The sequence below is a fragment of the Bufo bufo genome, chromosome 1 (genome assembly GCF_905171765.1).
Source record: "Bufo bufo chromosome 1, aBufBuf1.1, whole genome shotgun sequence".
Taxonomy (NCBI): domain Eukaryota; kingdom Metazoa; phylum Chordata; class Amphibia; order Anura; family Bufonidae; genus Bufo; species Bufo bufo.
Genome location: NC_053389.1, coordinates 98,369,749 through 98,394,867, shown reverse-complemented (window position 1 = coordinate 98,394,867; position 25,119 = coordinate 98,369,749). Strand labels below are relative to the sequence as shown.

At 44.0% G+C, this 25,119-nt stretch overlaps 1 protein-coding gene across 1 annotated transcript in view; it reads left to right on the top strand.

The window, feature by feature from the left end:
• SAMD11 (sterile alpha motif domain containing 11) overlaps nucleotides 1-25,119 on the top strand; it is a 142,343-nt gene that overhangs the window by 52,502 nt on the left and 64,722 nt on the right. Inside the window, 1 exon segment of the mRNA XM_040427179.1 lies at nucleotides 18,692-18,742. Coding sequence (XP_040283113.1) covers nucleotides 18,692-18,742 — 51 coding nt within the window.

The window sequence follows — 25,119 nt, the reverse complement described above, 5'->3', positions numbered from 1 at the left end:
GTCAATGGACACTGACACACACCTGAGAGTCATCGGATGTATGACTGCGTGACATGACGGCTTGTGTAATAAAACCTTGCATTGAAAAAAAAACAAAAAAAAACTTTCAATCTGAAATCAAACACTGCAATAAATATATATTGCTCTATTTATCCACTGCACAGACCCATGCCGATCTGATATCAATGGCTTATTGTGCGGATAGGCTGTCAATATTGCAATCTCGGAAAAAACCCCGTAACACTTTAATTAATCTCCATTTATATCTCTGTTCCCGTTAATTCATTCTGATTAAAATATTAGACAGACATTTTTAACCAGTTTTAACCAGGTTGAGACTTGAGACATCAGTCCGCGCTCAGTCTCCAGTTAGATTTGCTAAACGGTGACTTGGCCCAGTTGTGAAAACCTTGTAATTAAATCACATCAAAGTCACTTGAAACTAAATAGAAAAGAATTTAATTGAGTTCAATGTTATGATTTCAAATTTGCATGAGATTTCACCTCGAGAGACTCAAATGTAATTTAATTGCATCGCGGCCAAATCTCCTTTTATTAAATCTTGCTATTAGTATAGGCGCTGGTTATCGCAAACTGCCCCTGCAAAGTGGGAGGCAGAGAAGTCTAGGCATCTTTGTGTAAAGAGCTGAAATTGCCTGTATAGATGATGTAGCTTCTCAGTCTCCGCCATCTTTTCTATAGGGGTTCCTGCCACTATGCTTGTAGCATTGCATAGTGGGTGGCCTGAAGCTTTTCTGTGCAGTTCAAATATGTGAAAGATCTTCTGCTCCTTCATCCTAGGTTATTCCATAGCTTGGTGATCAGTGAGGGTCCAGGCAGTCAGAGCTCCATGGAAGTAGTAAGCAATGCTATATCTTAGCAATCTGCCATATCTATTATGGAAAGGCCCCCTTTAAAGTGGTTTTCTGAGAGTTTAATATTGATAGGTCCATCAGTATCTTATTGTGGGGGATCCAACGTCTGGCACACTCACCGATCAGCTGTTTGAAGATGTCAGGATGCTCTGGTGAGCTCTTCGGCCTCTTCCTAGCCCAGTGACATCACGTTCATTGGTCACATGGCCTAGGCGCAGCTCAGTCCCATTCAAGTCAATGTGCCAGCCACTATACAATCTACAATGCTGTTCTTGGTACTCTATGAGTAGACCGCAGTGCTCTCTGGAGCGCCACAGCTGGTTGGTGTGGTTGCCAGGTGTTGCACCCCGGCCGATCTGATGTTGATGACCTACCCTGAGCATAGATTATCAGTATTAAACTCTTGGAAAACCCCTTTAAGATAAACAATTTTAACCTTGTAACCTCAAAGTTCTCCTGGGCCTAAAGGTGCAGTCACTATGAAATCATTATGAAGAGGACTCCTTGCAAAAGCTTTATAAAAGTTGTTGGTGGTGAACTTCTTACCTCATTTTACACCATGACTTAAGGTGACTGTACACCTTAGATCCTCAAGTGTGTGGTCACCAGCTATTCCTCTCAAACATGCCCCCGGTTATATTGAAACTGATGTTGTGTCTTTCACCCAATATCTGTCATCAGGGGAACCCAAGTACATATTATATGATTGACCTGCCCTGCTGAAATCGGTAGGTTTATCTAATGTGTATGACCACCTTACAATGGTTTTCCAAGACTTTAGAACTGATGACCTATACTCTGGATAGGTCATCAATATCTACTCGGTGGGAGTCCGACACCCAGGAACCCTACCGATCAGCTGTTTGAGAAGGCATCGGCAACAACTATGAGTGCCACCACCTTCTTCTTGCTTACCAAGCACAGCGCCGTACATTGTATAGTGGCAGTGCTTGGTATCCCAGCTCAGACCCATTCACTTCTATGGGGCTGAGCTGCTCCTAGGGCCTAGGCCATGTGACTGATGAAAGTGTCGTCACTGGCCTAAGAAAAGCTGGAGAAGGCTGTGGCGCTACTGCGAGCACCCATGCCTTCTCAAACAGCTGATCGGCGGGGATCCCGGGTGTTGGACCCCCACCGATCAGATACTTTTTTTTTTTGCTTCAGGATAGGTCATCAGTTCTGAAGTCTTTGAAATCCCCTTTAACAATAAGCTGGTTAGTCATAGGGTGTCATTAATGGGCATGCACATAGTTTACAAACTACCTTTGTCTATGTAATATTTCGTCATTTGCCCTGCACAAAACTAAAAAAAATACTCCTGTCATCGCCCTATCAGTTAACACCCCCTAAGCTGATGAATTGCTAATGACACAGGTTGGATGGCAGGTGCGCTTTAAGAGCTACACATTCACATTAAACATCAAAGTCAGATCGACTATATATTAAATTTGGAAGTTTTAACTGCTGGTGAAGCAATGTAGTAGTTGCCTTGGGGGCTGAAGCTTGGCAGCAGGCAAAGCGTGAGGCAAGACCACACATCGAGATGATTGGGAAGTAAATTTTACTTGGGTTGGGTGGATGCTGTAAATGAAATGATGATATGCTAACAACCCAGGTATTAAAGTTCCTTCCCTGCTGCTCCAGGTCCCTGTACTCATCACCACTGTAACCTCCAGCACAATATACTGGACTTTTTGGAAGCGTGCTACCTTCCAGTATTGTGAGGAAATTCTTTGCTCGTTGCCTCAGTAACTGGAGTTCTACTGAGAGAACCCCGCACAATACGCAAGTGGAAAGCCTATGTTCCTTTGTCTATTAAATTTCGGGTGCTTTATGCCGCATAGCTCTGCAGCCACCGTTGGGACGCCTGCTTCTTATGTCTCCATGACAACCATAGAGATCTCCTTGGAGAAAGTTCTGATGTCATAACCATAAGAGTAATGAGGTCGCCAGATACCAGAGAGCACCTAGTGCATAAAAGGACAACTTGGGAGCCAGCGTGACACATGACGGATGTCCCCGGCAGTGTTACAGGCTCTCCGGGCTCTTCTTCTTATGCGGGTTGTTGTGTAGGTCACCTCTCTTCTCAGGAGTATGAGGGACCTGGCCTCTACCATACACTGTATTGTGTATCCCACTAGATTTAGAAAGCTGAATAGAATTTGGAAGTTTAATCTTGAAGGCAATTAGAAGTTTGGCCTGTTACCCTGTGGACTATATTTCTGTAGGTCTAACCATGAGTTTAGCCCAGCACAGCTCAGATGAGTGTCGTAGTTGCAGCAGTACCGGCATGTCTACTGATGACTATCACTGGGTATCAGCGTAACACGGACACTGTCTGGCTAGCCTTTTGGTCTGGGCTAATGCCAGCGTGTCATCCGATCTCCCTCCTCATTGCCAGACGGAACAGATGGCCTTTACTCGAGCTCCAGTCACATCTGCCCCTTCTCTTTAACCTTTTGCTAGCCTTCATTTCTGTCCCCACCCTGCATTAATATGATCCCCTCGGACTGGAGCTTTAAGTGTCTGAGCTGCCACTTTGCTGCCTCTTGAAACATAAAGGAGACGGGGGAATATCTAAACCAATTAAAGGAAGCGAGAGGTGACATCTTGGCGGGGCCGCTCATGTTCATAAGAAATGTCTGTGGCTGAGGCAAATTACTTTTTCCATCTCTTGAATATAGTGAAAAGGTGTCTCAAAGACCCAGAATTTTAGTGGACTCACATGTGCATGGTCAAAAATAGTATGGATGTAGTTTACTGTCTAGACAGAGAAGATAAGACCCTAATTACATGTAGCATTCTAGTCAGTGTTTCTCAATGTTTCTATATCACGTACCCCAACCCAAATAAGTTGCCACGGTTTGGGCCTGAGGTTATGACCACACTGGGATGCACATTAAGCCGACTAATATAGGGACAGTCCCCGAGGCTAGGTTTTTGGAGGCCCCCATAGACTGTAGGTTTGGATAAACCACCATTTAAAAAATTTAAGTTGAAATGTTATTTGTATGCCCACAATTCCATGGACTGGTAGGGCTCTGCATCTCCCCCTTATCTGATGACATCTTACTTGGCATCTGATAACCTGACTCAATGGTAAAACTGTAGTATCTGAGCTTCCATGCCTAAGTGCAGAAAGCCTTAATTTTCCTTGGCCGTTGAGGAAGTGTACAGAATAATGCTGATTAATGACTCGGGGATCTCAGGAGCAGACGATAATGAAGGGATTTATTTACCCATTATCAGACTGTCAATCTTTTGGCAGGCCACAAGCAGAGCACACGGTGCTATACAGGGTCATGGGGATTTTTCTCTTATCTTGCGGTTTATTGATATCTTGTATTTTTTCCTTTTAGGACAAGGGCCATAGATTGAATGTTGAATTCATTTGAATGGGGTATAGCATGGAAAATCTGATCATAATGCTTATCCTGAGGGTAGCTTTGGATGAGAAGGGAATAACTCATTAATTGTAGAAGAAAAGGAAGGATCATATTCTTCTCATTGATGTTATCAGATATAGAAGGCTTCCAATCTCTCTATGTTTTCATATGTATTTTTTATTGCTTCCTCCTGTTGCAGCCTTTTACACCCCCGCCATCCCTGCAAACAAGTCGTGCAGAAGCAGCAGGAGGCATCTATGTGAGGAAAAGCTGGGCGCTCTGTGAGGGGGAGTTTTTTAGTAAGCGGCATGGGCAGCCGCTTTGCCACCTGCTGCCTCTGCCTGATTATGGCAGTGTGGAGGAGTGAAAGTAGCTGCAACTTTGGCTATAGCGTTAAGAGACAGGTATTCTATTACATGCAAGAACCAAAACATTGGCATTGTCCTACCTTCAGGTCATCTTGAGAGGTGGACAGTGCAGCAGTGGTCAAGGATGACCATCTGCATAGACCTTAGAGCAACCGTTACAAAGTCCACGGCATGTTAGATCAGCCACGTTACCTGCGACTGTTCTCATCCTGCCCTCACCTAATGCACATTGACCATGGATGAAGAATTTAATGGTCTAAGACAGTGGTGGCTAAGCTCCGGCACTCCAGCTGTTGTGAAACTACATGCTGAATTTCAATCCTTTTGCTCTCAAGAGGAATAAGCCTTTGCCAGTGATGTCTAGTAGCAGCTCAACTCTGCTTCCCCATTGAGAGCACTTGCATGCTTGGCCATGTATATATTGGGAAGGATAGCTCTTGGCCGAACAGCCATTTGGTTGACAGCTATAAAAGGTGTTTAGGGGACAACCAAGATCAGTAAATGTTCAGTGCACAGAAAAACTACCGTATATTCTTAAAGAGGACCTGTCACCTCTCCAGACATGCACATCTTAGCAAATATGTGTATTTCCCATAAAATAACAGTTCTGGAACATCTTTTCTTAGAACTTAGTGTCCCGCGACTCCCGCTGTATCAGGGCGTTGCCACTTGGAGGTGTGTCCCATACGCACTCTGACACTATCCAATCAGTGCTGACTTTGACAAGGGAAATGGTAATATCCAGTTACCTCTGTTGTTTAGGAGGAACAACAGAGGGATGGCACAATACAGGGGTACAAGAAAGAGGTGGAAAACTTTTTCATTTGCTTCTTATTCACTTCATAAAAACGATTAGATCACATTTATGTGGAAGGCAATCCAAACAAATGGATAATATCAGGAGGAGGAACCCGCGTAACGCCAAAACCTGGTCTCGCTCTTGCTCTCCTCATGCTATGCCTCAATGTCACCTTTATTATACAATTTAGGATTCATCTTGAGTCCTGGATTGATCACCTATGGATCATAATTTGAATTTGGTGGCTATTATTCATTTATTTGGATTGCCTTCTGCAAGAAATGGGATCTGATCTTTTGTAGGAAGTAAATAAGAAGCAAATGGAAAAGTAATTCCGTGTCCTGAAATTGATTGGGTTACTGATGTTGCTAAAGTGGACGGAGAGACCTGTAGTGACAACATTATATACGTGACCATCCTCAACGGGTTCTATACTGTTCTGCTACGGATGTCAAGAGAGCGGACAGCTTATAGTTCGTCTAATCTCTATGTACATAGGGGCATATTTATTAAGACTGGCGTTTTAGACCTGGCGCGACCAGGGCGAAGACGCACATAGCGGCGCAACTAACTGTTGTGCCGCTATCTGCGCCTAAAATACGCCTAATATAGGTGTATTTCAGCTTAATAAATGACCCCCATAGTCTTTATGTAACTTGATGGCCATATCAACTCAATGGAGAACACAACACCGAAAAAAGAGACCATGTATTTGCTAAGGCCTAGGATCCGGTTCGGTAAAAGTGTTTGGAAAGGGATTGCGCCATAAACTACTTTTCACTCTATAAAGTGTATTTTCATTAATTACTCTAGCTACCATTTCTCCTTGGATAGTTTTACGTTTTTCACATTTACCTCATTAGCAGTTTTCTCTTCTCCCCCATGCTTGAATCCTACCTCCTTGTTTGCCATGTGTCTGGATGTGTCCTGACATCAGCAGATCATGTGACACTAGCCACGCCCCTTGTTCTTACCGGTGACTCTTCCTACGTCCTACGTTACAAGGCTCAAATGCAGGACGTAACCAACAGCAACTGAATATCAAAACTGATTTACCACAGGGCGCAGTGGGAGGCTGATTTTAGAAAGAGGCAGTTTTGATGAATAGTGGTATTTGGGGAATGCACTGTAACAACGATATCTGTTTGGCGGGATACATTTATATTAGTGGCACAACCCCTTAAAGTTTAAGGTTCTTCAGGATCCTTGGCCATGTTTTTTTTTGTAGTATTTATTGCTAAAGAATTCAGATTCATCAAGAAGCTAGGGCATTATTTTAGGCTTTCTAGTAACCAAGCAACTGGAATTCTTGTGCCCATTGGTGGCGACCCCTGCTGTGTGGCCATTTGTGACACAAAGTACTGGCTTCTCTTTTATTTCTGTGCTCTTCCGGGAACACTTCTGACTTGTTTCATAGAAAGTGACATACCCCCACAGAGCGCCCCATGACCCTCTTTCTGGAGTGAAGCCTGTCTCCTCTCTAAAATAGAAATGACTGAACATCTACATTATTGACATTCTGCAGCGGAGGACGCCATGAATGCCAGGTACAGATGAGGTGAAAAGGTTATTGCACACCAAGGATCGGACATAAATCCCCGTTAACGTCTCGTGGATCGAAGTAGCAGGAGCTTAACCCCTATTTTAGACCGCTTTATTGTTCCCTGCGAGGATCAACGGCGGTTTATTTTTAACACTTTGAAACCAGGATTTTCTTGCCAAAAATACTACTATAAGGCGGCAGAAAGTGCATTGCAACGTGGAGTTTCATGATGTGACCGTGGAGTTTGTGACCGCCGCTTATGTCTTCGAAACAGAAAGAGTAGCCTGACAGCTGCTACCACAACGGAAGCTCTGCCAGATCTGGAGGTCTCTTTGGTCAGGAAATGGTTACTATCTGCCGTGTGAGAGCAGATACCCTCTTTCCTGAGTTTGAAAAGAAGAAGGAAGCGAGACACTCTCATGCAACCGTGTGAGGAGGAAACAGGTGAGAGATGCTGGCTACATAGGCAGGACAGCGGGATCACGTTTTAGGGACGGCCACTTTCAGCTATAAGCTTGCTGTAGGTCCAAATGACCAAGCAAGACTGGTGTTTGGGATGAGGCATTTGGGATATTTGGCTGGCTACTTTACATCTGGTGACATCCGATTTTTCTTTTCTTTTTTTTTTTTTTTTGTGGAAAGATGGCTAATGTGCATTATTTTTTCCCAGAGGATCATTGCATGGCCTATAAGACTCCTTGCATCTGTGAGACACTCTCTACAAGGAGAAATAGTACCCCCCCCCCCCAATACTTAGCTAGTTTGACTGTGATATTGTACAATATGGTATGAAAAAAAAAGGATAAAACAGATCTAGTTGTCAACGTTAGGGCAGTTTCAGGTGTGACTACAAGTGCAGTCATTTTGCACTTTTTTTTTTACCATCGACATTTCCAGTGGTCACTTGACCTAAGTGCTTGCAAAAACAGATGCACCCTTAGTTAAATAGGGGTGATTGCAGGTCTGTAGACATCGCATTACTGTGAGCTAAGTAGGATCATAATTATCAAGACAGACTTTGAATTGCATTGCTTCCTGGGAAGAGAAGAGATATCAGGATCCCATCTCCAGATGCTGTAGGCCAGTTAGTGATGACCTAGAATCTGCTAATGGGCTACGGGCTCCTCTGCATTGGGGGGGGGGGGGGGGGGCTCGAGAGGAATCTGGGGAGACGTGCTGGAAGGTGGGTACATGTATTAAGCTCTCATGGCCAAGGGGTAATTATTTGGAAAAGTTACAATATGTTAGTTAATTGCCAGATGGCTAGGTATCTGCATGAAGGGTGGCTCCACCTTTGTGTAATACTGGTTTATACAGACAGGAAATGTAAACTACAACCGTTTGTAATATATCTTAATTGCCTTTTTTCTTCACTTTGTTTAACTCTGTAGCGCATGTAAAAAAAAAAAAATCTTCAGTTTTCTAGAAACCATGAACAAGCAGGTTATTCTTATGTCTCTGTTCAGTACGTTGACCATACAAGGCTTTGCTGACCGTCCCTAGATGTACATATTTAAATGACAAGGAGTGTAAAGTTGTATGTAGGGGCTTGATGAACTAATCAGATGCTCGTATCATCCATAACAATACGGCTTTATATCCACTCAATACTGAAAGGAGCCAGAAAAGATCAGTCAACAGCAGTTGTTGGTGATGGTTTCTAGGTAACGGCATGAGGATATTGGTTGTAATGTTGACTTTCTAGAGATATGGAAGTAGGAGCAATGCATTTGAAGGCTATTTTGGCCAGGGAAAGTGTGACCATACTACTGGTCTACCTGAATAAATGTGTAGATATTTGGGAGACTTAAAGGAGCACAGTACATGGCATTACCGCTAAGACCAGATGCTTAGGTCTTGTATATGTCAAGCGTAAAAAAGCCCATTAGCTCAGTCAGGCCGCTGTTTACAGGGTGGCATCTCCTTGTGCAAAAAAGCAACGCTCGCCTGTCTCCTACCAAATGGGACGAGGACAGAATGTACCAGTGAACATCTCTATATATAGAGCGCAGGCCCGCAGCGCCACACTGCTTCCCAATGTGAGGAAATTGATAGATGGAAAGTGACGGTGCCTGCCGCAATGCAATTTTATTCTCATCACATCCACCTCAGCATTCCCTGGGGGTAGATTTTTGCTCATGCCCACCTGGTGTTGCATCACCATCAATCCATATAGATATATACATACACTGACGAAGGACACTGTAAAACTCTGTTCTATACATGTGAATGGGGTTGTTTCTGCAACCCGTACGAAGAACTTTACAAGCCGCCTTCAGGTGCATGGGACGGATTCAGACATTTTTGCAACAGATCTGCCACATGTGAACCTACCCCATTTCCAAAATTCAGAAAAGGCACTGATATGTCCATTAAAGCTTTTCTCTGTGCAGGTTCCACTCCCGGCCATCAGATTATAGCCTATGACTTTGGTCCCAGCACCTTGTCATCCGATACATTTATAGCGGTCTACCTACGATAGGGACCAGAGGATTGCTCATGCCATAGCAGAATTAATCTTTTTCTATTCCCCGTGTGATTTTTTTTTTTTTCCTCCCACCACTCTCCACACTATTGATTATGGCATTCAGGTCGGGGGAAAAAAATAGTGTGCGGATTAAATAATGATATCAGTTGGAGCCGTTCATTTTGACCATTTATGTGTAGAAGGAAGATGATGGTTGTGATTTGTCATTCTCTGTCAGATCTTTGTGGAAATCATTACCTAGAGTCAAGATTTCCTGGGTTTATCAGACCCTGTGGCTTATGGGTTTTTTTTCTCTCTTTTTATCTGAATGGAATTGTATTCCATTCGGATTGTAAGCACTGCTTTTAGAGTAGGTGAGTAGTGACGGAGCATATTCCATAGTTACTTGTTACAATGCTAAGGGTACCTGCGCACGGTGCAGAAAGTCCGCAAGAAATCTGCACAAAAATCACACATACATCCAAATTATTTATTGCCGTTTTGGTGTGTTTTTTTGTTCGTCATGTTAACAAACCCCACTGAAGTCTATCGGGAAAACCACTGTCCAAAAGGTGCACAAACAATTGACATCTTGCAGATTTAGAAATTTGCATGGCAGGTCAATTTCCACACAGAAAACATGAGATTTGTCAAATCTTATTCCCTTTGCTTGTACTTGTATTATGCTGCAGTTTTCCGCACAAAAATCTGTGCACAAAAAAAACGCATGTAATTCACATTGTGTGCAGTGAACTACAAAACCTGCAATAAGTGTAGATTCTGCAAAAGTCTGGAATATGAATTATACTCATTGACTAACAGTAACGCAGTTGTTATAATGGAATGAAAGGTTCTCTGTGTGAATGTAATGATATCTGTCATCACAATATTGGAGCGAAAGGATAAGTTTATTGGGGAAAACTGTACAAACGAAAGAAGGCTGTAAGAACCTGTTGGAGCGCCTCTAGCCTGGATACAAGATGAGATGCAGCCTCTAGCCTGGATACAGGATGAGATACGGCCTCTAGCCTGGATACAGGATGAGATGCAGCCTCTAGCCTGGATACAGGATGAGATGCAGCCTCTAGCCTGGATACAGGATGAGATACGGCCTCTAGCCTGGATACAGGATGAGATACGGCCTCTAGCCTGGATACAGGATGAGATGCAGCCTCTAGCCTGGATACAAGATGAGATGCGGCCTCTAGCCTGGATACAAGATGAGATGCGGCCTCTAGCCTGGATACAGGATGAGATACGGCCTCTAGCCTGGATACAGGATAAGATGCAGCCTCTAGCCTGGATACAAGATGAGATGCAGCCTCTAGCCTGGATACAGGATGAGATGCGGCCTCTAGCCTGGATACAGGATGAGATACGGCCTCTAGCCTGGATACAGGATGAGATGCGGCCTCTAGCCTGGATACAGGATGAGATGCGGCCTGGATACAGGATGAGATGCGGCCTCTAGCCTGGATACAGGATGAGATGCGGCCTCTAGCCTGGATACAGGATGAAATGCGGCCTCTAGCCTGGATGCAGGATGAGATGCGGCCTCTAGCCTGGATGCAGGATGAGATGCGGCCTCTAGCCTGGATGCAGGATGAGATGCGGCCTCTAGCCTGGATACAGGATGAGATACAGTTGACCATGGAGGCACACAGGTTCTTTATGGGATCCTGCAGCACATTCGGCTATAGACGTTACAGCTGGGCCTGTAGATCCTGCACACTTTTCGGTTGCCAAAGCTGGTGTCGCAGCTAATCCCAAAAAAGCTTGATTGGAGATAAATCTAGTGAGCGGGCAGCCAAGGTTGTATCTGGTGGAGACATTCCTGGGAAACCATCGCTGTGTGTGGGCGAGCATTATCCCGCTGAAAAATACCATTTGAAAGACCTGCCATGAGAGACAACACACGTGGGTGCAGGATGTCCTACACATCGTTGAGTGTCCCTCGTATCACTACTATTGGTGACCGTCTGTCGTACGTGATGGTTTCCAGATCATCACACCAGTAGCTGGGGCAGTGTGTCACTCCACAGCAGATGCAGGACTGAAGTGCTCACCACCAGGCCTCCATACTGAAACCTAACTGTCAACGGATCCCAAACAGCAGTCCAGGTTTCTCGTTCATGACACCACTGTAAGCGAAGGCAACGGGAGCTGGCTGTCAATGGCAGAACACGTAATGGTCACTGACACCAAATTTCCTTCTGCTAAGTGCCTGGAAATGGCAGTAAGGTGCCACATGTGTGTCTGGATAATAGATAATGAAACTGTGGGAGCTGCTTGTGCTTGTAGGCGGATCAAACAATCCTCACTACTGGTGGTCTGTCCGGAGCGTCCAGAGACTGTGCTCTATTTGTTCCCTCCCATAACCACCTCCTAACAGCTAGGTCAGAACTGCCTAAATGGCGGGCAATTAGTTGAAATGACCATCCTGCTTCTCTCAGTCTAATGATGCTTCCCCTCTCAGGCTAAATGCACACGATCAGGATTGCGTGCGGAAAATCGGCACTGTAGGTCATGTACATTTTATTCTATGAGAATTTGAAATTCTCAGTGCACACGATGCAGATTTATTCTGTGCGGATTTTGACCTGCGGTGCGGATTTTAAAATCCGCAGCATGTCAATTTATTTTATTTTTCCTGACCGGATTTTCTTCATTCACTTAGTAAAATCCGCACCAAATCCGCATGCAAATCTGCACCAATTGATGCGGATTGACCACACAGGTTTGCCTGCGAACACCTGCGGATTTCAGTGCGGATGCTCCGCACATGAATCCTGAACGTGTGCATGTACCCTCAAAGTCTATTAACTGGGCAAAATAAATCTTTGAGTGTCGTTAGAGGCATGTCTAGCAGTCAACGACCTCTCACCAAGAGGTACACTACTCAGAAGTAGCTTCTGATAGCCTTTTTCTAGGACAGTGGAAGAAACACTTTTACTCCTCTTCTTGTATCAAGACTCAGTGTCTAATCAGACCACTCCTGATCCAGACCACTAATCATTTGCACATCTGCCTAAGGCCTCATGCACACGACCGTTTTTTTTTTCCGTTTACGGGCCGTTTTTTGCATTCCGTATACGGTACCATTCATTTCAATGGGTCCGCAAAAAAACCCTGAATGTACTCCGTATGCATTCCGTTTCCGTTCCGTTGAAAGATAGAACATGTCCTATTATTGCCCACAAATCACGTTCCGTGCCTCCATTCAAGTCAATGGGTCCGCAAAAAAAACAGAACACATACGGAAATGCATCCGTATGTCTTCCGTATCCGTTCCGTTTTTGCGGAAACATCTATTGAAAATTTTATGCCCAGCCCAATTTTATCTATGTAATTACTGTATACTGTATATGCCATACGGAAAAACGGAACAGAAACGGAAACACAAAGGAAACAAAAAACGGAACAACGGATCCGTGAAAAGCGGATTGCAAAACCCTGAAAAAGCCATACGGTCGTGTGCAATAGGCCTATGACATAACTGCTTGCTGAGTTTTGCAGCAATCTGACATTTTTATCTGGATGCATTATTCTTCTGTCCCAGTGAGCATTTAATAGGAGTAAGCAGCAGACTTGTGTATCTTTATTTAGCATTTAATGGACAAATACCTTAAAGGGAATCTGATCAGTTGCATGCCCTCCTAGGCACAGTAAACTAGTGACAGAGACCCTGATTCAAATGCAGGGTCACTTTTTCTTTTTCTTTTTTTGGGTTCATTCATTTTCTTAAAATCTCTGAACAGCTCAAGTAGGACCTAATCATGTTGCCCTAAGAGCATACAACCAGTGCCACGTTTCCCAAATTGTCTGAGTACAACAAAAAAAGCATATATTATTTTTTCTGCACCATTTATGGGCAGAGCCTGATATTGCAGCACAACCCGATTCAAGTGAAAAGTACTGAGCTGCAATACCAGTTATAGCCCATGGATAATGGCGGCGAAAAAAAACTTTATAATGTGAAGCACTTCTGTCACCTGTAGCAAATACAAGTCCACATCGGGATCTCTGCTTAAAGGGAACCTGTCACCAGGATTTTGTGTATAGAGCTGAGGACATGGGCTGCTAGGTGGCCGCTAGCTCATCTGCAATACCCAGTCCCCACAGCTCTCTGCGCTTTTATTGTGTTAAAAATCCGTTTTGATCAATATGCAAATGAACCTGATATGAGTCCTGTATCCGGAGATGAGTCCAGCGGAAAGGAGCCCAGCACCGCCCCGCCTCCTCCGAATCTCCTCCTTGCTGGCTGACGTCACAGAGCTGGAGCGCCGAAATCTCGCGATGTGCAAGCTAGCGCATGCGCAGTGTCGGCATCATGTTCATGATGCCAGCACAGGGAACGAACTACGCATGCCCTAGCTCGCGCATCGCGAGATTTCGGCGCTCCAGCTCTGTGACGTCAGCCAGCAAGGAGGAGATTCGGAGGACGCGGGGCGGTGCTGGGCTCCTTTCTGCTGGACTCATCTCCGGATACAGGACACATATCAGGTTCATTTGCATATGGATCAAAACTGTTTTTTAACACAATAAAAGCGCAGAGAGCTGTGGGGACTGGGTATTGCAGATGTGCTAGCGGCCATCTAGCAGCCCATGTCCCCAGCTCTATGCACAAAATCCTGGTGACAGGTTTCCTTTAAGGCCTCATGCACACGAACATTGTTGTTTCGCGGTCCGTTTTTCACTGATCAGTTTTTCCGTATCTGAGTTTTTTTTTCCTCTTCCGTTCGTTTATTCCACAAAACATATCCATATGGTTTCCGTATACGTTCAGTTTTTTTGCGGATCGGAAACGGTAATTTATTACTCACCAAACACATGAGCAATATGGGCTGGGCATGGCATTTGTACAGTATGGATCTGCAAAATATGGATGAGATACGGATGTGTTGCGTGTGCGTTCCGTATCTTTTGCGGACCTATTGACTTGCATGGGGCCTCTGACCGTGATTTGCGGACAATAATAGGACATGCACTACTTTTTTGCTGAACGAAAATACGGAAACTGAATGCACACTGAGTACCTTCCGTTGTTTTTGTAGACCCATTGAAGTGAATGGTTACGCATATGGTCTGCAAAAAAAAATGGAACGGAAGCTGAACGAAAATACGTTCGTGTGCATGAGCCCTAACCCAGCACTGACAGTCTTTCAAACTTGCAGACTTGTGTGCTTTTTACCTCATTGCACACATGAGTAAGGGAGGCGTGTTCTCCCGAAACGTCGCGTGGAGCGGAGGAGGTGTGAACGGTGTCTGTCTCGGCGCCCCTCATGATGCATCATTTTATATTGGAATAAAGTAAAGAAATAAAAAGAAACAAAAGGTTTTGTACCGCAAATTGTGAGTATGACTTATATTGCTCACTCACATACAATATTGGCACAATGAGGTAAAAAAATCACGTTTGAAAGGCGAAAAATACAACAACTCTGAAGTCTAAACTTTTGGATGGCCATATTTTTCAGCAGATAATGATAGTATGATGATTGATGTATGGCTCATGGGGTCAGATGAAGCTACACACCCTTTCAGACACTTCCTTCTCATTAGGTAAGTGGCCCCTGTCTCAGTATTTCCACGGGCGTCTGCCAACGGCAAATCTACAGAAGAAATTTACAGACCTTGCGGCTCACTTTAAGGCTCTCGTGGTTTTTGTGTCACTGTGCCCGGCTTACAGGCCATTCTTTCCGAAAGCGGCCAAGTGTGACCAGAGCAGAGAAGGAAAATCCAGACCTTCGTCTTACCTTCGTGACAGACGGTATGACCGTAAGACGGAATAAGTAATGAGCAGAAGGGACCCTGAGGCAAATGGGATTAGGAAAACGGTTTCAGGTACAGAGGATGGATTTTTAAGCAGAAAAAAACACCTAGCAAACTATTTCTATTATATAAGCAACTTCAAGTGCCGGGCTGTTTCACCCCACGATGTATACATTGGTTCCTGTGCATCACTTGTAGGGAAACTCTCCACAAGATGAGCTGTGCTGAAGTGTTCATGTCTCTGCTCTACAGCGGACTGCCTCTCTGTGCTGCACACGGAGGTTCTGGCCTCTTTGTCTGTGGCATTAGTAGTATTCTTAAGAAATAATATCAGGATTAATACATACTAGAAAAATGAGAAGAGTGTAGGATTTAGACCTCATGCACATGAATCTGTCCATATTTCGGTCCGCAAACCAGGGATCCGCAAAATACGGACACCTGTATTTTTCTCACTCTTATCCCTAGAGATGACTATTCCTGACCGCAAAACGGACGACAATAGGACGTCTTCTATAATTTGCGTGATGGACATATGGATGTGGACAGCTGTCCTTTTTGTTGGCAGACTCATAGAAAAGAATCGTTCCGTGTGCGATCCACAAAATCGGACAAGGATGCAAAATGCGGTCATGTGCATGAGGCCAAAATACAACTGTTAGGCCTTTTTCACACGGGCGTCATGGATTTGGCCCAGATAAGATGCGGGTGCGTCGCGGGAAAATGCACGATTTTTCCGCGCGAGTGCAAAACATTTTAATGCATTTTGTCACGCGCATGAGCAAAATCTGCATGTTTGGTACCCAAACCCGAACTTCTTCACAGAAGTTCAGGTTTGGGTTAGGTGTTGTGTAGATTTTATTATTTTCCCTTATAACATGGTTATAAGGGAAAATAACAGCATTCTTAATACAGAATGTTCAGTAAAATAGCTCTGGAGGGGTTAAAAAAATAAAAATACATTTTACTCACCTTTAATCCACTTGTTAGCGCAGCCCGGCTTCTCTTCTTTCTTCTTCTTTGAGGAAAAGGACCTGTGGTGACGTCACTGCGCTCATCACATGGTCCATCACATGATCGATTACCATGGTGATGGATTATGTGATGGACCATGTGATGAGCGCAGTGACGTCACTACAGGTCCTTTTCCTCAAAGAAGAAGAAAGAAGAGAAGCCAGGCTGCGCGAACAAGTGGATTAAGGTGAGTTCAATTTTTTTTTAACCCCTCCAGCCCTATTGTACTAGGCATTCTGTATTAAGAATGCTGTTATTTTCCCTTATAACCATGTTATAAGGGAAAATAATAATGATCGGGTCCCCATCCCGATCATCTCCTAGCAACCATGCGTGAAAATCGCACCGCATCCTCGCTTGCGGATGCTTGCGATTTTCACGCAGACCCATTCACTTCTATGGGGCCTGCGTTGCGTGAAAAACGCCCAAAATAGAGCATGCTGCGATTTTCAAGTGATGCGTGAAAATCACCGCTCATGTGCACAGCCCCGTAGAAATGAATGGGTCCGGATGTAGTGCGGGTGCAATGCATTCACCTCACGCATCGCATCCGCGTGGAAATCTCACCCGTGTGAAAGGGGCCTTAGGGTGCATTCATACGGCCACGTGCTTCTGGGTCAGTGCAGCCGCTCGACAAAAGACAGGACATGTCCTCTCTTTGGCCGCAACATATGGGTCGTGGACCTATTTAAGTCAGTAAGTCTGCACCATGATGTGGAGTGCACACAGATGGTGTCCGTGTTTTGTGGATCTGCGGGTTTGCGGTCCGCAAAATGTGGACACTGTCGCATGAATGCACCCTTATTCATATGCTACTCTGTATAGGAACTGAGCAGGAGGCATTGCATAGCAAATGAAGATAGCCTTTAAAATTATTTCAAAGCTAGTCTTGAGTTTAGCAGGCTATGTAGATACAGTGGTGCAGTGTGGATTTATTCAGCCGTATCTGTTCCTCGCAGTGTATGTCCTTGTGTTTTTGTGGTGGCAATCCGTTCCAGGCACATTAAGACATTCCCAAGACATTCATACCCTAGCAGCAAGCTGATCCCTAGTTTAACCTATTGCTTGACCTTGGCATGTGGATCAGGACTGAGCTACTCAGACAGAGATCAACGTACAGACCTTTAGAGCCGGGGTGCGCAACCTTTTTTGGTCAGAGGGCCACATTATTAGATTGAATCAGTCCTAAGGGCCACGGTAAAACATTAAGGGGTACTATATCTGAGACACTGGCATATCGAAAGTGTGTGTCATAAACGCCTTGTAGGTGCAGGAGATCCCTCCACCATCTAAGGAGAAGTTGACCATTCTTGCATGCTGCTCTTTCCATTGAGGACGGGACTTGCAGAAACAGCTGAACTACAGTGGTGAGAGCCACATCTCATCTACACCATTCTAGAGTGGAACCAGGGGTCAGGGAAACCCCATTCCTGTGATCTGACCACACAGTACTTGCATGTCATATTTGAGTTAAGGTGACCAATGTGATATTTAACAGACGTTCAGATACATTCATGTAAATTCAGGTTTGTTGAATGTACTGATGACTTTTGTGGTGAATATTTGCACTGATGAATCACTGATCATTGACATCACTGAAGATGGCCTGCACTCATGTCATCAATGATGAATGGTTATACTAATGACATCACTGATGACCCACAATACTAATGACATCATTAATACCTGCACTGTAATGAATCTCTGCACTTATGACACCAAACATGAATACCTGTGCCCATGACATCACTGATGAAGTCATGTACAGGTGATATTTTATTAATGACTGCACTGATTAGATCAGTGATAAACATTGATGACATCAACCATGATTACCTTCCATCATGACCTCACTGATGAAGGCATGCAGAGGTGTTATCTGATTATTCACTGCACTGATGACATCAGCTATGACATCACCAGTGAATGCTTGACTGGTGCCATCCTAGTGAGAATGTGTTTTTGAATCCGTTGTGGTCCATGGAGGACATGTTAAAATAAAAAGTCATAGACATTGACCGTTTCCACTGTTCTATGATCAGGATTGTTGATTTTATTTTATTTTTTATATATATCCCCTGTAGCTTTCCCAAGAAAACGGCATTGATGGTTTTACCTCATTTCCTAGAAAAATATACACGTTCACTTGAGCAGAACATGCATTTCTGCGGGTGGACCGGTGGTGAAAACATCTGGCAAAAGTCTATGGGGAGATTTATAAAGACTGATGCAAAGGAAAACTGGTTTAGTTGCCCATAGCAACCAATTAGATTGATCTTTTCATTTTCCAAAGGGGCTCTTAAAAATGACAGATGAAATCTGATTGTTTGCTGTGGGCAACAAAGCCAGTTCTGCCTTACACCAGTTTTGAAAAATATCCCCCTAGGTCTATGGCCATGTGTAATCTTGACTTTGGGCTTTATGTGTCCTTGACTCTGTATTAATTACTATATTTATCTATTAACAGGATACGAGCGCATTGGGACTTAAACATCTCCTTCCAAGACTCCTCCTGCAGGTACCAGGCTCATTTTATTTTACCTTTGTTATATCTCACAATTGTATTATGGTATAGATGCCATTTATGCTGCATACATCACTTTTGTGTATCTATGAGATATATTGTTATTTAATAGTATGTAGAGTTTTTAAAATTTTAAATATTAGAGAGAAATGGAAGTTTTGGGAATATCTGCACATAAATTTCCTATATAATCTTAAATAGCATCCCATTCCCAAAATACCAAAAGTATATGTTCTGTGCCTTGTCTTCTTGTTAAAAGGGATGTCCCACAAAAAAATATTCTACAGTTTTCAAACCAGTACATTGATCTAAATACTTTTATATTTGCATGTAAAAAATTTAGCATAGCCACTGAGTTATTCAATAAAATGTATCTGAATAGCGCCACTTAAGTTCTTATTTCTGTGTCCTGCTCACTGAGATGGCCGCACATGCTCAGTTTCATCTTTCAACTGCCTCCTGAGCTGTGATAGGGAGAGAAGAAAGACACGCCTACTGAGCTGTGATAGGGAGAGAGGTACAGAAGAAAGTCACGCCTCCTGAGCTGTGATAGGGAGAGAGGTACAGAAGAAAGTCACGCCTCCTGAGCTCTGATAGGGAGAGAGGTACAGAAGAAAGTCACGCCTCCTGAGCTGCAGCACAAAAAACACGCCCTCCAGCTGTCGGCTTGATATAAATGTAGCAGAGCAATGAATGCAGAGATCTCTGGATCCATGTGAGGTACAGGGCTGGTTCTAGCTTTGTTAGAAAGGTATTGTCATGGACTATATCTGGGATGGCTCTCCAGCTGTTGCAAAACTACAAGTCCCAGCATGCTCAGAATGCCTACAGCTATCAACCTACACCAGGGCATGGTGGGAATAGTAGTTTTACAACAGCTGGAGAGCCCCAGGTTGCCCATCCCTGGACTATATTATGTCTGATTTTCATTTTGTACATTATTCATGGGATAACCCCTTTAAAGGTTTTGCATCTGATATTCAGTCATTTTGATTTCTCTTGGTTTCCAACATGAAAGATTGTCACCCAACACTTAGCCCTAACTTCCCGTCTTCTGCTCCACTGTGTCAGTCTTTACTGAAGTTTGTGCATTCTGTTCATGAACCAGAATAGATTGTGTTACATCGATGAAGAGTATTATAGTGCATTTGAATGTTGTGGTATTGAATGTCTGATATTGAATGTCTGAATATTGCTGGGGTGGTGTCATGAAGTAGTGATGGTGTTACTAGAGGGTGCTCCCCGGAGTAACTATATATACAAGGAACAAGAATCGGCATATTGAGGTAGGAAGCATTTCTTGTTGTCACAGGCCCAGCGGTCTTTGCTGTGCTATGCAGAACTGATGGATTCACAGGGTTACTTATCATCGCAGCTCCAGAAGTCTGCATTATACGAGAGGCGCCTGACGCCGAGGCCAATTTCACACCATTCTAATCTGTCCACCTCTTGTGTGAATCAGCAGGGGCACAGCGGCCTTTTTATGTTTAAGAGGGCGTCTCGTGAATTACATTCTGAGAACTGAGAGCTTCAGTATCTCAGCTACTTTGGCTTCTAATATTTCAGTCAGGTCCTTCAAGGAACTCATTAATCAAAAATTAGCTTTTTTTCATTGAAAGAGAACAATCTCCCAAGAAGGCGGGAATTTTTATTTTTTTTACAAGCGGATTTAACCATAAGAAAAAAAATTCATTCATCTCTCAACCGCTATAATATGACATCAAAAACACAATTTTGCAAATGTATGCGTGGAAAAAGTAACTTGTTTAAAAAAGGGAGGAGTAGTACAGACTTTATATGGAAACTTAAAGGGATTCTGTCACCTCGTTTTAGCCTATAGAGCTGCGGACATGCACGGCTAGATCGCCGCTAGCATGTCCGCAATATACCGGTCCTATAGGGCTGTGTGCTTTTGTGTTTAAAAAAAGATTTTATAGATATGTAAATGAGCCTGGTAAGGAGCCCAGGCGGCTGTACTAACCACCTTTGTGCCCAGCCATGCCCCCCTGTGAAGGAGCCCAGCACCGCCTGCGGCCTCTTAATCTCCTCCTTGCTCACAGTTGGATCGCCGTAATCTCGTGATGCGCGAGCTCACGCATGCGCAGTTCCTTCTTTGAGGCTGATGCCAGCACAGGGAAGGAGCACTATGCCGGCACTGCGCATGCGCGAGCTCACGGCGATCTAACTGTGAGCAAGGAGGAGATTCAGAGGACGCAGGCGGTGCTGGGCTCCAAGAAGGTTAGTACAGCCCCTTAGGCTCATTTACATATCTATTTCAAATCATTTTTTTAAACACAATAAAAGGACACAGCCCTATAGGACCGGTATATTGTGGACAGTGTCCACAGCTCTATAGGTTAAAACGAGGTGACAGAATCCCTTGCACATGCAACAAGTCTGCCAGTTTCGTAGGTTCAAATCTGCTGACAGATGCCCTTTAAAGGGAACCTGTCACCTCCCAAAACCATCCCAAGCCACCAGCAGTACCTGCGTGTAGCCCGCAGTGTGTTTCTGATGATGCCTTTCTTCCTGAAGGCAGATGCAGCAAAAGTACTGAAAGCTTTGTTTTATCCCCTGCCGGCGCGCTTCTTCACACATGCTTGAAGTCAAGGGGGCAGCGGCCCCCTTGCTTCAAGTCACGGTAACCACGCCCCCTTCCCTGCCCCTTCGCTGTGACTGACAGCGCTTATGCAGAGAGTTCGGCAAAGCTAGTCGAACTGCCGGCCGTCAGTCACAGCAAAGGGGCAGGGAAGGGGGCGTGGTTACCGTGACTTGAAGCAAGGGGGCCGCTGCCCCCTTGACTTCAAGCATGTGTGAAGAAGCGCGCCGGCAGGGGATAAAACAAAGCTTTCAGTACTTTTGCTGCATCTGCCTTCAGGAAGAAAGGCATCATCAGAAACACACTGCGGGCTACACGCAGGTACTGCTGGTGGCTTGGGATGGTTTTGGGAGGTGACTGTTTCCCTTTAAGGTTTGGCCGACAGCTATTCTTCTCGACTACCCCATACACATGCACTTCCAGCACGACCAAGTATGCATGTGCTTTCAGTGGGAGTTAGAGGATCTGTCACCCCAAAATGTAGTGCAATCTGCAGGCAGCATGTTAATAGAACAAGAGGATCTGAGCATAGTTTTTTAGGAAAATATTCTGTAAAATCTTGCATTTATACATTTAAAGGGGTTTTCCGGTAATAGTTATTTATCAAGTGCCCGCAGCCTGCCTCCTGAAACAGAAGATTCATTCTCACCTGCCCCACTCTGCTCTGGTCATTGAGCTGCCCCGCTGTCTCCATCTTCCAGTCACCGCACTGTTTACATCCAGCCGGCAATGGGCATGAAGCCAGTCGTTCACTAGAGCGGTGCATGTGACCATGCCCATGGCCAGCCGGATATTAACAGAGTGGGGACTGGAAGATGAAGTCAAAAGGGGCAGTGTGGAGGACCAGAGAGGCATGGATCAGGTAAGTATGAATCTTTTGTTTCAGGGGACATGATGTGGACACTTGATAAAAAATAAATACTGGAACACCATTTTAAATCTCTATTTCTACACTTTAGTCCACCCCCATGTACAGCTATCAGTGACTAGTGTGTATACACACTTACACAGAGAATACTATCAATCACTCACTGATAACGCCTCCCCCCCGTGTACAACTGAAGTCAGAAAAAGCAGAGATATAAATGTATAAATTACAAGTTTTACTGAATCTTTTCTCACAAAGCTATATATCAGTCTGCTCAGCTCCTCCTGCTCTATAACATGCTGCCTGCAGACTGCACTGCCTTTTATGTTGACAGGTCCTCTTTGAGCTGCTATCAGACACCTCTGTCCTATATGCTGACTGACAATGACTTATGGTGGTCATGATCTCTGTATGTACTTGAGCAAGCCAATTGTTTCCAACAGGATGATAAAGGGAATCTAGGGTGATGGATTCATAACCTGACTTTAATCATAGCAAAAAAATCTCTGCTTGTAAAGTCTGTCATCATTGAGGCAAAGCAGGGTTGTAATAATAGTTTTTGGCTAGGTAACCTTGCCAAACAATGAAACATATACAGTACAGACCAAAAGTTTGGACACACCTTCTCATTCAAAGAGTTTTCTTTATTTTCATGACTATGAAGGTATCAAAACTATGAATTAACACTTGTGGAATTATATACATAACAAACACGTGTGAAACAACTGAAAATATGTCATATTCTAGGTTCTTCAAAGTAGCCACCTTTTGCTTTGATTACTGCTTTGCACACTCTTGGCATTCTCTTGATGAGCTTCAAGAGGTAGTCCCCTGAAATGGTCTTCCAACAGTCTTGAAGAAGTTCCCAGAGATGCTTAGCACTTGTTGGCCCTTTTGCCTTCACTCTGCGGTCCAGCTCACCCCAAACCATCTCGATTGGGTTCAGGTCCGGTGACTGTGGAGGCCAGGTCATCTGGCGCATCACTCTCCTTCATGGTCAAATAGCCCTTACTTTGAAAGTTTTCCCAATTTTTCGGCTGACTGACTGACCTTCATTTCTTAAAGTAATGATGGCCACTCGTTTTTCTTTACTTAGCTGCTTTTTTCTTGCTATAATACAAATTCTAACAGTCTATTCAGTAGGACTATCAGCTGTGTATCCACCTGACTTCTCCTCAATGCAACTGATGGTCCCAACCCCATTTATAAGGCAAGAAATCCCACTTATTAAAAATTAAACCTGACAGGGCACACCTGTGAAGTGAAAACCATTTCAGGGGACTACCTCTTGAAGCTCATCAAGAGAATGCCAAGAGTGTGCAAAGCAGTAATCAAAGCAAAAGGTGGCTACTTTGAAGAACCTAGAATATGACATATTTTCAGTTGTTTCACACTTGTTTGTTATGTATATAATTCCATATGTGTTAATTCATAGTTTTGATGCCTTTAGTGTGAATCTACAATTTTCATAGTCATGAAAATAAAGAAAACTCTTTGAATGAGAAGGTGTGTCCAAACTTTTGGTCTGTACTGTATTTTCTTGAAGACCTGTGAGTAAGGGTACGCTCGCATAGCTAAAATCCACCGCAGATTTAGTTGCAGAAAATTGCTGTTTTCAGCAGTGCAATCTACAATTAAAGCGCTGCAGGAGTTTCCTATTGACTTAAAACTCAACCATGTGTGTCTCCAGAAGTAGAGCAGTTTTTGCTGCATTTCCAATTGAAGTCAAAGGAGAAGGGCTAAAAAAGTTAGCATCTTTTGTGTGTTTTTGGCAGAGTTTTGGCTCTGCTCACAACGCCTATAATAGGCTCACAATAAGCCTACTGATCTGCCACTGTCTTTTACTTGCTTAGCCTCAGTGTGACATGGGGGGAGAATGGGATATTGAGGGTAACTGCAGTCACACCTGGTTTAGGCGTTAAGTTCATCCTGATTTGAACCTCTTATAATTAATAAAGCAGTAGGGGTTGATTTACTTTTTGAAGACTAGAGAACCATACAATCTTTCGGAATGTGGATAGTCTTTACCCTGAATGTTATATATTGCACCCCTAAAGGGTTAAATAGATACTTATTTTTCTTTAGGTGCCTTACAGTAAATCCTGACCCTAATCCTCCCCCTTTATCCTCACGGGGGTCATCCTGCCCTAACAAGCTGTGCGCTGACGAAAGGGGCTTACGCAGCTTTCCCTTACTGTGTAGGACTAGTGTCAGCTACTTGCGTCCCTCCCACAGCTGTCATATCCATAAAACCGATCCCTTCAGCCTGTGCTGACTCAGATTGCTGTGTCTTACCAGGTCTTTTTACGGGGTGTCACCTTCTCTTATCGCCGAGCACAGAGGTGATGGGTGGAAGGAAAGAAGTCCAGCTCCCGGTATGCTGGAAATGCTGTGCTTGTGCCCTCTACCTGTAGATGGCTTCACCGCTTCCCCACCGATGGACTACTTGGGTCTTGCTCCATACTTGTGGTGTAGGTGTACTGTTGATTCATTATATAAAATTGGCCATAGGTACCAACATTTAGCCTGGATCACTGTAGATCCCCAAGGTTTTCTTTACTGGAACATTTGTCCTTCAATTGGAAATTCACCCAAAAGTGATCAAAGAGCCAGAAGATCATAATGGTGGACTTCATGAGCCCATTTTTTTTTAAAACTTTCTAGCATCTAAATCTCCTTGGCTGTGCTTCGGTCACTAGAAATCTCTTACACAACAGTTCAAACAAAGGGCCATTCAAATCAATGGAGCTTTGCTTAGAATGAAGTGTCAGAGATTTCCAGTAACAGGGATTTGGGTGGTCTACAGAGTGTTGCACCTGCTTTACTCTTGAAATTGGTAGTTGTTCTTGCTCACAGAATCTGCGTAGGTATGCGCAGCATGTCTGAAGATCATTTTGTCTTCTT